Source organism: Salvia splendens, chromosome 3 (assembly GCF_004379255.2).
Source record: "Salvia splendens isolate huo1 chromosome 3, SspV2, whole genome shotgun sequence".
Classification (NCBI taxonomy): Eukaryota; Viridiplantae; Streptophyta; class Magnoliopsida; order Lamiales; family Lamiaceae; genus Salvia; species Salvia splendens.
In genome coordinates, this window is record NC_056034.1 from 434,461 (window position 1) to 450,674 (window position 16,214).

The window sequence follows — 16,214 nt, forward strand, 5'->3', positions numbered from 1 at the left end:
AACTATTTCTCCACAAAAAGATAAAGATTTTGTACCACAAATAGCTTATAATATAACCATTGTGATTAACTTGACCAAATTACATGTTTATTACAAAACTAATTCAATCAATTTTTTTTATATATTCTGTCATCGTAAATTAAATCAATGTTTACAACCATTATTAAATATTTAAATTTTTGGTTTAAGTTAAAAAACACAGTCAAAGTTATAAAGGCATTGCATCATGTCACTAATATTAAAAAAGACAAGTCTCATAATTCACTCAAAAACAATTCAAATTCACCAACTGCATTTAAAAAAATTACAGATTATGGCGTCCGAATAAAAACCAACTGCATTTAAAAAACTATATGCAGCGGACTGAAAAAAAAACTAGTACTACTATACTAGTAACTAACATGAAAAAGAAATTAGTACTAGTAGTAAATAACAAGAACTCAGAAACTAAAAAAATACTCCTACAGAGTATTTCAATGAAAGCTAGCTAGCCATTTGCTCTTCTTGTTCCTCTTCTTCATCTTGTTCTCCCAAATAAGCTTAACAAACACGGCCACAACCTCGTCAATCTCTTCATCTCCCTTGAGTCGGAGCTTCTCCCTCAAGGAAATAGCACTCCTCCTGATGCCCTCATCGCCCACCACACGTCGTATGACCTCGGCCACGACCTCCTTCTCGAGCCTCCCCCGGCCGTCCCTGACCACCTCCACACCCACACCAATCAGCTCCACCAACCTAGCATTGAGCGGCTGGTCAATATGCATAGGCATTGCTATGATAGGCACACCAAATTTCATGCTCTCCATCATTGAGCTACAACCACAATGGCTCACAAAGCCACCCACACTCTCATGCTCTAGAATCTGTGCCTGTGGGGCCCACCCCTCCACCACCAAACCCCTCCCCTTAACCCTCTCAAGAAACCCTAGTGGCAAGGAATCTTCTAGAACTATCTTGTTATCCTCCCTTTTGGGAAACCTAATCACCCATATAAAGTTAAAGTTGGAAAGCACCAAGCCATGAGCAAGCTCTAAAATATCTTCCTTGGTAAGAAAATACTCACTCCCAAAAGAGACAAAAACAGTAGACCTTTTCTCCTTTTTGTCCAACCAATTGATCAATTCAAGGCTGCCACTAATGGTATTAGCTTCTTGGACTAGGGCACCAACAGCCACAACCTTTTTCCCAAGCAATTCAGCCAAATAGTCACTATACTTGGCCTCAATCTCCCTAAAGCCCTTGATCAAAACGGCGCCGTTTGAGCGGCGGACCCCGGCAAAGGCGTTCCTCCTTACCCCCTCGTCCGCCGCGAGCAGGCGGTCGCGGTGGACGAGCTCATACTCCCGGTAGTAGATCTCCGGGAAGGGGAAGTCGTCCACCGCGGATGAGAAGAAGTGGAAGAGGTAGGCGTTCATGGTGGCGCTGCTGGTGATGAACTCCACCGCGGGGACGCCGTGCTCCGACGCGACGAGCGGGGCCCACGGCTGGAGGAAGTCGTAGACGAGGAGGTCAGGGCGGAGTTCGGCGAGGACGCGGCGGAGCTCGGGGGCAGCCATGTCCAGCGTCTCCTTGAGGCCGTCCATGTGCTCGGGGGGGAGGCCGTTGGTGGTGTGGAGGCGGCGGGGGAGGTGCGTTTCAGGGAGGTGGAGAACGACGCGGCGGATGGAATATTCCTTGCCGCCGCTGATGTTTGCCTCGATGGATTTGAAGTTGGCGGCGGTGGAGCAGAGGTGGACGGTGAAGTTGCGGCGGGAGAGGCGCTTGGCGAGCTCGAGGTAGGGGGAGATGTGGCCGTGTGCAAGCCATGGGAACATTAGGATGTTTAATGGAGAATCCATGAGAATTTTTTTAGAGAAGAAATTTTCTAGTGTGTGATGAAGTTCTTGAGATCGTGCCATTTTTATAGATCGAGTGTCACATTTTTGTGTGAATATTTCTTACCAAGAATTCGTTTGTTTCATTATTCGATTAAGATAGCACAATATTTCACTTTTTTATGTTTCTATGTGAGGATCACAAATTTTGGAGAAAATTTTTTAGAATCGTGAATGGATTTAGAAAATGACACACCAATTCGTATTGTCATATGGTAAGTCTATAGTAGGAGTAGTGAATATTTCCTCCTAATTTAGGGTTTATATGTGATTCGAAATGGATGAATTAGTTTAGGTAAAACGAATTTTTGATTCATTATTTCACCAGAGATGATTTTTTTAAGTTTTGGGGAATTTTCGATATTTTAGAATTATGAATAGAATTAGATTCAAAATTTGACGCACCGATTCATCTCTGGTTTATACTAATATGTGATTTTTTTAGGGTTAATATGTGATTCGAAATGGATGAATTAGTTTTTTTCATACGAATTTATGATTTATTATTGAATAAATAAAATCAATGCAAGGTTGAGAGACCATTGTGTATATTCCGAGAAAATATATTCTTGGTTTATAGAGTATGTTTTGCAAAATCTTTGTTTTATCCAAAGAGATCTTGATGTGGGTATGGTGATCAAAGAATCAGAGCTTATTTATAGAGTTATATACGCCTTATATATGGAATTTTTAGAGCAAACCGTAACTTTTAACTGTAACCATTTTCCCTTGTGCCCTATTTACCGTAACTTTATTCTCTTTAAGAACTAGGGCTTTTTTTGTGTGTATGTGTGTTACTTGAATAGAATTTAATTAAGAGAGTGAACAATTATCTTTGGAATGAGAATGCCTTGATGATCTTTATTTTGTTGTGGAATGGGCCAGCCAAAACCCAAAGCCAAAATAATGGATTGGCCAATTTATATCAATTAAAACACTTTGGATCTCGATTACATATAGACAATCACACTTTAACAACTGAAATAATTCTATACCGAAACATCATCAATATAAAAAATTAATACTCAACTTATAATGTTCAAATGACAAATTCATGGCCATAGAATAATTATATGTGATGAAATACAAAATAAGTACTCCCTCCGTTTCATAGTTGTGGAGTGTCATTTTGTCATTTTAGTATGTTTCATAGTAGTGGAGTCATTTCTCTTTTTAGTAAAAGTCAACACATTTCTTTTCACTTACTTTACACTCTCTTACTTTACTATCTTCATCTCTCTACCTTTTTCATTTCCTACTTTATTCTTCTTTTACTTAATCCAATTAACATAATTTTTCTTAATCTCTGTGTCAAAAAGAAGTGTCTCCACTACTATGGAACGGAGGGAGTATATATATATATATATATATTGTGATCAAGATAGAACCATTCTTAAACGTAGAACCATTCTTAAACGTAGAACCAATGTCAAACGGAGGTCGTTAGATCTTTTAATCCAATGGTGTTGATTTGCACAGCAACTTCCCATTACAACCAAAACTATTATTAATGGGTGAATGCAGAGAAGTGAAAAAATAAAGCATGCATGGACTCTTCTTCGTTTCATTCATTCTTCCATCAACATGTGAGCTTTTTCACATGTTGAGTCCGGAATGTCGTGAAAACATAGTCTAATATGTATGATTTTTAATCTTGACCGTCATTTTTTCCTCATCCAATGAATAAAATATGTAGAGTTCTAGGTTCTACACTTAAGAATGGTTCTATCTTTAACGCAACCCATATATATATATATATATATATATATATATATATATATATATATATAGGGATGTATTCATTTCCTTTTCCTATATTTCCTCCTTTTTCCTTCTTAATATCAGCCATTAGATTAGAGAAATGGACGGTCAAGATCAACATTGGGTAATTAATCCCGTGTTGCATTATTTGTCCTATTTTGTGCATTATGAGGGTACAATAGTAATCTAATAATGGCTGGAAACCGCTACGAATAATGCACCACTTGGTCACGAGTAATGCATATAATTGACTATATAATGCACAATATGTGAACTGCAATGCATACGAATAAGATGTACCATGTTATGATGTTTGGACACACGTTTCTTGTTTCCCCTAAGGGTTTAATAAGCTTAGGGGCTAGGGTATAGTACGTAGACACGTATGTAATCTTCACATGGTAACGAGTAATGGATATAATTGACTATATAATGCACAATTTGTGAACTGCAATGCATACGAACAAGATGTGTTGTGTTATGATGTTTGACACACGTTTCTTGTTTCCCCTAAGGGTTTAATAAGCTTAGGGGCTAGGGTATAGTACGTACGCATTAATAACAAATTATAAAACGATACGAATAATTCACCAAATTGTCACGAGTAATGGATGTTATTAACTATATAATGCACAATATGTGAACTGCAATGCATACGAATAAGATGTACCATGTTATGATGTTTGACACACGTTTCTTGTTTCCCCTAAGGGTTTAATAAGCTTAGGGCTAGGGTATAGTACGTAGACATTACTAAATGCACGTATGTAATCTTCAATCCGTTGATTAACCCATATACACAATACCTCTAATAATGCATAATATACTGAGATAATGACAATTAACAGTTACATAATGCACTACCTAAACCAAATAATGCACAGACGTATATTCCAATAACAACAATTTGTTAGTAATGTCTACGTACTATACCCTAGCCCCTAAGCTTATTAAACCCTTAGGGGAAACAAGAAACGTGTGTCAAACATCATAACATGGTACATCTTATTCGTATGCATTGCAGTTCACATATTGTGCATTATATAGTTAATAACATCCATTACTCGTGACAATTTGATGAATTATTCGTATCGTTTTATAATTTGTTATTAATGCGTACGTACTATACCCTAGCCCCTAAGCTTATTAAACCCTTAGGGGAAAAAAGAAACGTGTGTCAAACATCATAACACAGCACATCTTGTTCGTATGCATTGCAGTTCACAAATTGTGCATTATATAGTCAATTATATCCATTACTCGTTACCATGTGAAGATTACATACGTGTCTACGTACTATACCCTAGCCCCTAAGCTTATTAAACCCTTAGGGGAAACAAGAAACGTGTGTCCAAACATCATAACATGGTACATCTTATTCGTATGCATTGCAGTTCACATATTGTGCATTATATAGTCAATTATATGCATTACTCGTGACCATGTGGTGCATTATTCGCAGATACTAAAATGTGGCAGTTACTTTTCCGTCAAATGTCAATAATAACCCTGTAATGCATACAACCACCTTCTATAATGCAACACGGAACCAGTTTTATAGAATCAATCTGATCCGTTGATGCCTTAGATCTAACGCGTAATATTAAGAAGGAAAAAGGATCTAAGATGTGAAAAGGAGAATAACGCTCCCCTATATATATATATATATATATATATATATATATATATATATATATATGGGAGCGTTATTCTCCTATTCATCCCTTAGATCCTTTATTCTTCTTAATATGAGCCGTTAGATCTCATTCATCAACGGTCCAGATGATCTGCATTATTACACTATAATGGTGCATTATTAATCGGTGTGCATTATTCAACTGAAAATCTGCATTATTACACTATAATGGTGCATTATTAGTCGGTGTGCATTATTCAACAGAAACTCTGCATTATTAAATGACATGTGGCACTAATCTAACCGTCGGATGACAAAATCGTGGGGCTGAGATCAAGAAGGAAAAAAGAGAAAATATACAAAAAGGAAATGAATACATCCCTATATATATATATATATGAATGTAAGGATGTCATATCATTATGGTAAATATTTGTAAAACATAAAACAAATCCCAAACCATTGATTATTTCAATCTGATGGCCGATTTTTATGCCATGTGTAATTAGTAATATTACTTATAAATAACGAAAAGGTTAGTTTAGGAATATCCTCAATGCAACGGTTATACACTTCTCATGATTATCTCCCTTCCATGTAGACGTGTATTTCATGGTTGATTTTCTTTGATTTTATTTTGATTTTCTTCCATTTCTTAATCTCCTATGTACAGAAAGTCACGCATCTTTATATTATTAGACATGCGGTGGATGGGGCAAAAGAAGGAAAAATGGTGGATGGGGCAAAAGAAGGAAAAATGGCTAGGATGCTCTAACCATTCCATATATAAGGCATATTGGGAGTGATCAATTACTAACTCATCATTTAATTGCTAACTATAACTAATTTAAGACCATAGGATTTAAAATCTTCTTGGCTTATTAATCTCGATATACTCGATAATGCACCCCTATGTAAACAACATTAATAGTATAATCACCAGTGTTATTAATCTCATTATTATAATTTAAAATCTTCAATCTTTTCGACTCGTGACTCTTGATACCGCAATATACAAATGAAACATACTGGGAAAATTATTATAAGTTGATTCGGTTATCTATTTTATGATTTTGTTCTAGAACAATTAGCTCTCATACTTTGTGTCCTTTTGTGTCCTTAGTTTATCGATGTGGTACATTTTTACATGAATATTTTCAGGTAGACATAAAAAAATGGACGGATAAACTATTTTTCAACTTAAATATTACGCGAAAAATAATGATTTGTACCTCAAATCGGTCATAAAATATAATCGTTATGATTAATTTAATCAAATTATACGTTCGTTACAAAATTAAATTTTACAACCTGCTAATAAAGAAGTAACCAAAAATCAGTAAGTCATTGGTCTTGTTCTTCTTGTTGCTCTCGCAAAGCTTGACAAGCACTTGAACAACCTCCTCAATCTCTTGATCCACTTTCACTTGGAGCTTCTCACTCATTGACACAGCACTCCTCCTCACGCCCTCATCGGCCACCACGCTGCGTATGACCGCGGCCACCGCCTCCCTCTCAAGCATCCCACGGACCACCTCCACACCCACACCAATTTGCTCCACCAACCTATCATTGAGCGGTTGGTCTAGATGCATAGGCATAGCTATAATAGGCACACCAAATTTCATGCTCTCCATCATTGAGCTACAACCACAATGGCTCACAAAACCAACCACACTCTCATGCCCTAAAATCTGAGCCTGTGGAGCCCACCCCTCCACCACCAAACCCCTACCCTCAACCCTCTCAAGAAACCCTAGTGGCAAGGAATCTTCTAGAACAATCTTGTTATCCTCCAAACCTATGAAGTTGAAGTTGGAAAGCTACAAACCATGAGCAAGCTCTAAAATATCTTCCTTAGTAAGAAAATACTCACTCCCAAAAGAGACAAAAACAGTAGACCTTTTCTCCTTTTTTGTCTAACCATTGGATCAATTCATGGCTACCATTAATGCTAGTAGCTTCTTGGACTAGGGCACCAACACCAACAACTTTCTTCCCTAACAAATCAGCCAAAATAGTCAATATACTTTGACTCAATCTCCCTAAAACCCTTGATAAAAACGACGCCGTTTGACAAGCCAACCCCGTCAAAGACGTCCCTCCTCACTCTCTCGCCGGCCGCGAGCGCGGGGAGCTCATAATCCCGGTAGTAGATCTCGGGAAAGGGGAAGGAGGCGGCCGGCTTGGAGAAGCAGTGGAAGAGGTAGGCCATCATGGTGGCGCTGCTGGCGATGAACTCCACGGCGGGGACGCCGAGGGAGACCGCCCATGGCTGGAAGAAATCGTAGACGAGGAGGTCGGGGCGGATTTGGGCGAGGACGCGGCGGAGCTCAGGCGCGGCCGTGTCGAGCGTGTGCTTGAGGCGGGGCGGGAGGCCGTTGGTGGTGTGGAGGTGGTGGGGGAGGTGCGTTTCGGGGAGGTGGAGCTGGACGATGCGGATGGAGGTGCCGATATTGTTCTCGATGGACTTGAAGTTGGCGGCGGTGGAGCAGAGGTGGACGGTGAAGTTGCGGCGGGAGAGGTAGGAGGAGATGTGGGCGTGGGCGAGCCATGGGAACATTAGAATGTGTAGAGAATTCATGTGCAATTCCTTCTAAAATGATACTGATAATGCCATTTTTATAATGGAATTTTCATAATTAGGGTTTATCGAAGAGTTAGAGACGGGCTAGCCGAAAATCAAAGCTTATCATAATCCGATGGTGATTTAGAATATCTTTTTAGAATTAAGCTAGCATAATATTTCACCATAAACTTTTTTTTTAAATGTTTTAATGTGAGGGTCACAAATATTTGGGAATTTTTTTCATATTTTAGAATCATGAATTGATTTAGAATCAAATCACTTGTCAAAAAAATGGAACACCAACTTTGCACGTCTATATTACTGAATATTTTCTCCCAATTTAGGGTTTATATGTGATTCGAATGGAAATGATTTGGATGGGATTTGGGGGATGTATTGATAAATTAGTATTTGTCACACGAATTAGTGATTCTTTATTGGATAAATAAAATCAGTGGTTGAGAAACCATTTTGTATATCCCAAGCAAATATATTCTTGGCTTATCGAGTATATTTTGCAAAATATTTGTTTTTTACGAAGAGATATTGACGTGGATATGGTGAACGATTCAGTTTATTTATATACTTATATATGTTTTGGTGAAGCGTTATATTGCTAATTCAATACTTAATTACTAACTATAATTAAATAATAGTCATTATATATTCAAATCAAGGGCCTAGAAGAAGTCAATAAGGATATTAAGGTCAATTTACAATAAATTATTTGTAATTAACTTTTGAAAAATATTCCATAACTTTAAAACGTATATAACTTTCTCGATTTAAATTATTTTTTTGCACAACATATATCAAATTAAAGATAATTTCATAAGGATTCTAACGAGATCTCACTTACATATGTTCTGATGTCAAAATTTGAAAAAAAATTCAAAAAATTTCATAAATTTCGTTAACAGTTTTATATCAATACATGACAAATAATATGTCAATACAATGCTTGTACAATGTCAATATGAAATTGTATTGACATTGTCATGTCTTTGTGTTGATGTATTTCATACACTGTATTGACATTGTGTTTCTAAACTCTAAATTTGATAATTGCTATTATCTTTTTAATATTAAAAAATAAAAAATGAAATTACACATGACAAATTGTAGACCACAAGATTTCTAAAATCCTATGGTCTTAAATTAGTTGTAGTTAGCAATTAAATGATGAGTTAGCAATTGATCACTACCCATATATGCCTAATATATGAAATGGTTAGAGCATCCATAACTGTAGCCATTTTTCCTTCTATTGCCCCATTCACCGCATGTCTAATAATAACTTTATTTTTTTCAATTTATTCAATTAAAGTATTGAAAAATAAACAAAAGAAACAATAATCTAGTCGGAGAAAGTGCATAGATTTTTCTTCCTCCAAATTTACTTTCTGTCTTCTTTTTTTTAATAATAACTCCATTTATTTACATTTTTCAGATTTTTTGTAAATTTTTATTCTCTTTAAAATAATATTGATTCACTTTTAATTTATCAAACCCATTTTTCTGCGCAAGAAATTTCTGCGATGCTTCTCCAGCATAGGCCAACTTAAGGTATATATGGGCCAACCCAAACCCAAAATATTGGATCGAGCCGATCCAAACCCACTGCTTTACCATTATAACTTGGGCCTTTCAACATAGTTATTTGAGCAAAAAAGAAAAAAGAAATACTACTAGCAGTATCATTTTGGACAATAATTTGTAAAGCTTTATGAATTTAATCTATTAAGTACTATTATTTATAAGACATTTTTAGATTTAATATCTATCTTTTTTCTGTTACTCTTCTTATGTGTTAATATTTAATTCCATTAAACAATTGAAAGATTATACAACGGAATGATTTTTAAAATGCAAGATAAGAGGAATTAAATCTGCTAATTAGAAGGATCATATTTCATTTGTTTTGTTTGAAATTCTTCCAAGCGCTCCAGTTGTTCGATGAAATGCTAAGCAGAGCGCTACCTAAATCAATATCTTAATAAGCTATTTATGTTGAAAAAATATAAACAAGGGAATTAAAATTATACGGTGGTGGATTGGAGGAACACATTTCAGTATAAATATTTTTAACATTTTGAGATTGGCGTTAACATAAATTTTGGTCATTTACAAACTAAGGTTACTAACACACTAATTTGAATTGGCAGGTAAATATAAAGTAGGAGTACTACAAAGAAGAGAGCATAAGTTCCTCAAAAGCAAAAAAAAAGGAAAAAAAAATAAAAAATAAAAAGAAAAAGGAAAAAGAGAAGATGCCATTCTTCTGATTACTTTGAATAAAATATTTATTAGTGCATTTAAATTTTTAATTAAAAAAACTATGCCAAAAAAACTACTGGTTTGACTCAACTCATTAGTTCCTCAATCTTTGAATGATCTAAGGTAAAAGTACACGACAAACACAAAAGAAAAAGGAGATTCTTTGAGTAATTTAGTGATACATATATCCTTTGCCAACATTACAAGTTTGTATTATTATATTGTCTGCCTAATTTGAAAAACTCAAAGCACCAAAATCCCCCCAAGATTTGTCATTATATATATAAGTACTTGCCAATTGTATACTAACACACACAACGAATAAACATTCCAAATTGAATTGAAAGAGAAATGAGTGAGATTGACGAGGAGGAGGAGGAGAAGGAGATTTGCAGTTATGTTACGCATCTTGAGCGCGCCTTCAACAAGCCGCCTCGCACGACTAGGTACGTATATATATGTCTTATTTCTATGTTACGAATATAGCATGTAGTACTTGTCTTTGTTGTGTAGCTAATAGCCCGAGTCACTATTTTCATGCAATTTAAGAGAATTTTTGTTAGTTAAAGATCAATTTTGTTTGTGAGAGAGAAAATACAATAACGATGTATGTTTGCAACAGAGTAAATGGGTGGAATGAGAAAGACATGTTCCGGCTTCCAACAAATGAGGTGGTTGAGGAACTAAATAGAGCCTTCGTCATGATAGAAATAATTTCCTTCAACACGCAACTCACCCACAACAACCCCTTAGCGCCAACCACCAGCCGCGGATGGGACAAGCGCCACCAGAATGGAAATGCATCCCAAGAGCTGGATGTATCACTGTCGCACATGCAATCTATACTTGCACCCAAAATCCCAAGAGCTAGATGTATCATTGTCACCAATGCGGTCTATGTATACTTCCATCCAAGATCCCAGGAGATGGATGTATCATTGTCGCCAATGCGATCTATGCTTCCATAGAAAGGCAAGTATAGAAAACATCAAATTGGGGAAGAATGTTTGAATTCCGCACACTCTCACCTATCAACTTCTCGCCACAAAACGGGTGTTGCGGCGTTTGTGCTAGGGAATCATGCAACTTCTTCATTTGTCTCGACAATTGCCCTAAAAATGGTCGAGTATAGGGGTGAGCAGAATATCCGTGCTCTAAATAATTGAACAATGTATGCCATCAAGAATCATGCAACTTCTTCATTTGTTTCGACAATTGCCCTAAAATGGTCAAATATAGGGGTGAGCAGAATATCCGTACTCTAAATAATCGAACAATGTATGTCATCAAGAATCATGCAACTTCTTCATTTGTTTTGACAATTGCCCTAAAAATGGTCAAATACAGGGATGAGCAGAATATATGTGCTCTAAATAACTGAACAATGTTTGTCATCCAGAATCATGCAACTTCTTCATTTGCCTCCACAATTGCCCTTAAAATGGCTAAATATAGGGGTGAGAGGAATATTCCTACTCCAAATAATTGAAGAGAACTAAATCAAAGTATTAATTGGTTCGTATTTTTTTGGATTTTCAGATTGGATCAATTTACTTTCCTTCAGAGTTTGGATTTTTGGTTCGATTGGCATTGGTTTTCTTATTGTATCAGTACCACCTTTTGTGTGTTATATTTTAAATTCAATAAAGGAAATCTATTATTTATGTATTTTTCATTAAGAATATAATGCATGTATACAGTTTACTTGGAATTTACAGAGGAGTGTGTGCTCTGTATATAATCTCTTAATCCCAATAGTTTTTGCTTACTTAGCCAATTTTATGGATTTATTTATTGTATTTCTCTCTGATCACTAAAAATTCTAAAATTTGGGAATTCATGATAAATCGAATCGGGCCATTGGGAAGTATAGGCCCGCTATAAAGTAGACCTTTCGGGTTGCCCACGAAGGTCTATATACAAAATATTGGACAGGGCCAATCCAAGCCCAAACCAACTTCAAAATCATATCATGCAATAAAAAATATTGTTTTATACATAAAAACATTCTCATAATAAGGCAGTTCTAAACATAATAAAATGTAACCATTTGAAAGGAATTATGATATTCATTGAAAATCAATCAGTCATGATTTTATGGATTAAAACAAACAAAAAAAGAAGCGCCTTCCCTAGTTGACATATACTAGTAATATTTTTAACAACTGTATATGATATGCTACAATTATAACACAGCATGATTAAGCAACCCAAAAAATGATTGCAATTATTTAAACCCAATAGTAACGACTCATTAGAGGATTTAATCAATCGTTAACCAACATAAATACTTAAATCACATAGATGGATTTGTAACCTAATAAAATAAATGAACCAACTAATAATTAATTGACAACTTAGAACATCTGTAAAAAATCCCCATGGAAGAATATGAAAATTGATATGGTATGATAGTACTATTATGAGTGAACTACAAAACTGGTACCCAAAAAATAGAATTTGCACATTTTTAGTACTCAACATTTACAAAATACAATTTTAGTCAAAAAATTTCATAAATCTCAAATTCACTATTTTACTCTTTAACTCTTGAGGGTATATTTGTCTATTTAGTTTGATTTGAGGATCAAACTTGTGATTTTTGAATTTATGAAAATGAAGAAATTTTTTGAGATAAATTATCTGAAAAATAATTATGAAAATGAACAAGTTTTTTTAAATGTGAACCAAAACATACTTTTAAGACCAAAAGTAAACCTTATTTTCTGGGTACTAGTTTTGTAGTTCACTCTACTATTAATTATGAAAATTAAGAAATTTCTTTTTTTAATTGTGAACCAAAACATACTTTTAAGACCAAAAGTTATCGCAATTACGTGTAGGACCAAATTTGCTTGGAGCAAAGATAGATGTCTAATTTTAGACTTTAGCACTGTCTTCCATAAACAAAAATAATAGATGGAATTTTAATTTCAATTTCCTCCAAATTATCGCCACAAAATAGAAGCAACTAACATAAAACAAAACAAAGATATTGTTGCAAATACACACAGCAAATTTCGACTCCTGTGTATTTGACGACATTTTTTTGAACCACATACGTGGCAATATACGGTCCCACACCTGCATGACACGGGAAAGAAAAAGAAATTAGAAAAATACTTTATTACCAACTTCACTTGCACCACTAAACAGCACCTCTTAAATTCTTGTGGTAAAAGAAATGAGTCTAATATCTTGGGACGGTGGTAGTATTATAATGTGATACTCCTATAGTACTTGTCTACTTATATGTTTTTTATTATACAAATGTGTATTCTTACAGGTTCTAATTGACATCCACATAAATCATAAATGGAAATAGGATAATTCACAAGTAGTGTAATTAATAGTACTATATAGGTTTTACATACTGTAAGAATTTTTAATTTAAGGAACAGTTAGTAAATTAAATCATAATTATTAGTAGTTGATTTCCAGTATTTCATGGAATAAAAAAATAAAATTTCATTTTTCTGCAATTGTCCTGCAATGGTAAAAAATTGAAAATAAAACGATGATAATTTATTAGAAAGGCATGATTTTGTATCACGTCAATTTTTCAAATTTTTATTATTGTGGGACAATTACATAAAATTGAAAATTTCTAATTTTATATTCTATGAATATCACCAACTATGCACTAATTGATCTTAAACGGTACAAAAATAATCTACTTAGGGGTGTTCGGTTGGTAATATTAAATCTCATGATTAAATATGTATCATGTTTGGTTCATAAGATTGAACCCTTCAACTTAATCCTAGATGGATAGTCTCATGATAATTAGTCATAGCCTTCCCCCTCCAACTAAAATAATCCTACAACTTAATTCTAGATGGATAGTCTCATGATATTAGTCATGGCAACCGAACGCCACCTTAGGTGGTGTCTGGTTTCCTAGATAAAATAATAGTACCAAGATAGAATTTAGAATTGAGTTGTGAGATTTTTTAGTCATAGGGGATAGTTATGACTAATTATTCTATGATTATCTATCTAAGATTGAATTGTGGGATTGAATCTCATGAACCAAACACACTACAAATTTAATTCGGGATACAATCTTGCAAACCGAACACATCCTTAGTGAAAAGAAACGTAGTAAAATATAACAATGAAAGCCTAATCATATAATTTTAGTGTACGGTTTACAGATTGAAAGCAAATGAAAAAAGTAGAAAAATTAATAATGTGAGAAGAACATGATGCAATCATACAACGTACCGTGAAACAAATATTATGAACACAATTGGTGTCGTGGCTTAATTTCTGGCTCAACATTGTTGGTTCTATACAGATTTCACATGTGAAATATTGTTGTATTTCGTTGGCCATCATATTTGTATCTTGTTGTATTTTGTCGATATATGTTTCTGTTGTATCGTCTACATGTATCTGCAATTTTTCAAAATTTTATTAAGTGTTAAGAACGAACTTCTATATATATATATACACACACAAAATTATAGACTGCGCTAAGAATTCGTCTCCAACTGCGCTAAGAATTCGTCTCCAACTCCAAGTAGAATTCAGTTTGGATAATTAATTTAATTTAACAAAACTAGGAAAAATGCTTCTATGACTATGAGAACTCGGCCTAGGAAGTAAAGGCCTGCTCAAAATGGGCTAACTATTAACGTCTATATAAAATATTGAAAATAAAGCACTCACGAATTAAAACAAGTTCACTTATCAACATCCGTATATGAATATCAGAATATGATATGCTACAAATTAAAACGCAGATGAAAAAATTATATTACAATTAATGAAACATAATGCTTGTGAGTCATTAAAAATATTAAACATTACTTTTTTCTATAATAAAAAAATTTACATTTGCATTCTCACCAACTGGATAAATATTTTTTGGAATGCAATTGTAATTTTTTAAGTGGCAAGAGTTATAAATTCAATCTATTTTTTCACCAAGGATCAAATTTAAAAATCCAAATTGTCTAACTAATAAATACTCCTATATGACACAATATTTATTTATTTAAGTCGAATAATCATCATTAAAGTCTAGCTACAAGACGAATAAAGGAAATTTGCTTTACTAGTGGCAAACGAATCCAATTAATTATATGCCGTGATTGGTGCTTCAAAAAAGCCACATTAAATAATAAAAATACGTGTATTAATTATTTACTGAATGATCCTGGATAAATGTTCCCTATTGTTACAAATAACTGAGTTTTCTTAATAAATTAAAAATATTATTGAATTATTATGCTAAATACAAAATTTCTATCGACATCATTGACAATTTTTATGAAGGCCATGAAATTTTAATTTCCAAACACAGCAATCTCAATTTAAAGCAATTTAACACAAGTACAAAGTGGGGCTTTACAATATTAAACATTAAAAATGCAGAGGACTCATTTCTAGTACTGGTAAATTAAATTTGTACTTGGAATCTGCTTAACTTAAACCATATATAAATTTATTTCTTGATCATGACCAAAGAGACACAAGATAAGACAGAAAATCATTAACGAAGATGAAAAAAATAGTTTGATAATTAAATAACATATGTACAGTACTACCTACACCTACCCAATGCATCATCATATGCATGTGAGGGTCTGACTAAAAATGCTTTCAAAGAAATAAAATAAAATAAAAATAAAAATAAAATTAAAATTAAAATAAAAATATAATAAAAACATATATTCTTTCCAGCAGACACCATAGCTGTACACTAATCAAACACATTTTTGAATATATAATTATAAAAACAATACGCATTTTTATACGCCAATCTAACTAGGTGAGAATATACGGTAGTTAAAAATATAAAGTGCCGAAAACTAGGTATTAAACAAAGGAAAGAATTCAAAATTATCCATAATTTATAATAATTTGGGCGAAAGAAATCAAAATTATCCATACTTTATAAAATAGGTGATTGATTTTGACCTTATTAAAAACATCAAATTAATTTATATATTTTTTAATCCCATTGTCGGTGGGATTCAAACGATTGGTATTAATATCGTTTCAGGTCGAGCTTAAAAAGGAAATTTTATAAATTTAGACAGGGAATAATTACTTAATTAATTATATTGATGATAAACATCGTAATATT

The 16,214-nt window shown here is 33.9% G+C and overlaps 2 protein-coding genes and 1 pseudogene across 2 annotated transcripts; 1 reads left to right on the top strand and 2 right to left on the bottom strand.

Annotated features, from left to right (window-relative positions):
- Positions 1-473: 473 nt before the first annotated feature.
- On the bottom strand, positions 474-1,898 carry LOC121795169 (beta-D-glucosyl crocetin beta-1,6-glucosyltransferase-like). The gene has a single exon (XM_042193622.1). The coding sequence runs from the start codon at positions 1,896-1,898 to the stop codon at positions 474-476; it is 1,425 nt and encodes a 474-aa protein (XP_042049556.1).
- Positions 1,899-6,575: 4,677 nt separating this feature from the next.
- LOC121795170 lies at positions 6,576-7,855 on the bottom strand (annotated as a pseudogene).
- A 2,579-nt stretch (positions 7,856-10,434) lies between these two features.
- On the top strand, positions 10,435-11,785 carry LOC121794038. The gene is made up of 2 exons (XM_042192047.1): positions 10,435-10,563; positions 10,740-11,785. Exons 1-2 carry the CDS (start codon positions 10,469-10,471, stop codon positions 11,083-11,085), a joined length of 441 nt encoding a protein of 146 aa, XP_042047981.1. The 5' UTR covers positions 10,435-10,468; the 3' UTR covers positions 11,086-11,785.
- Positions 11,786-16,214: the final 4,429 nt, after the last annotated feature.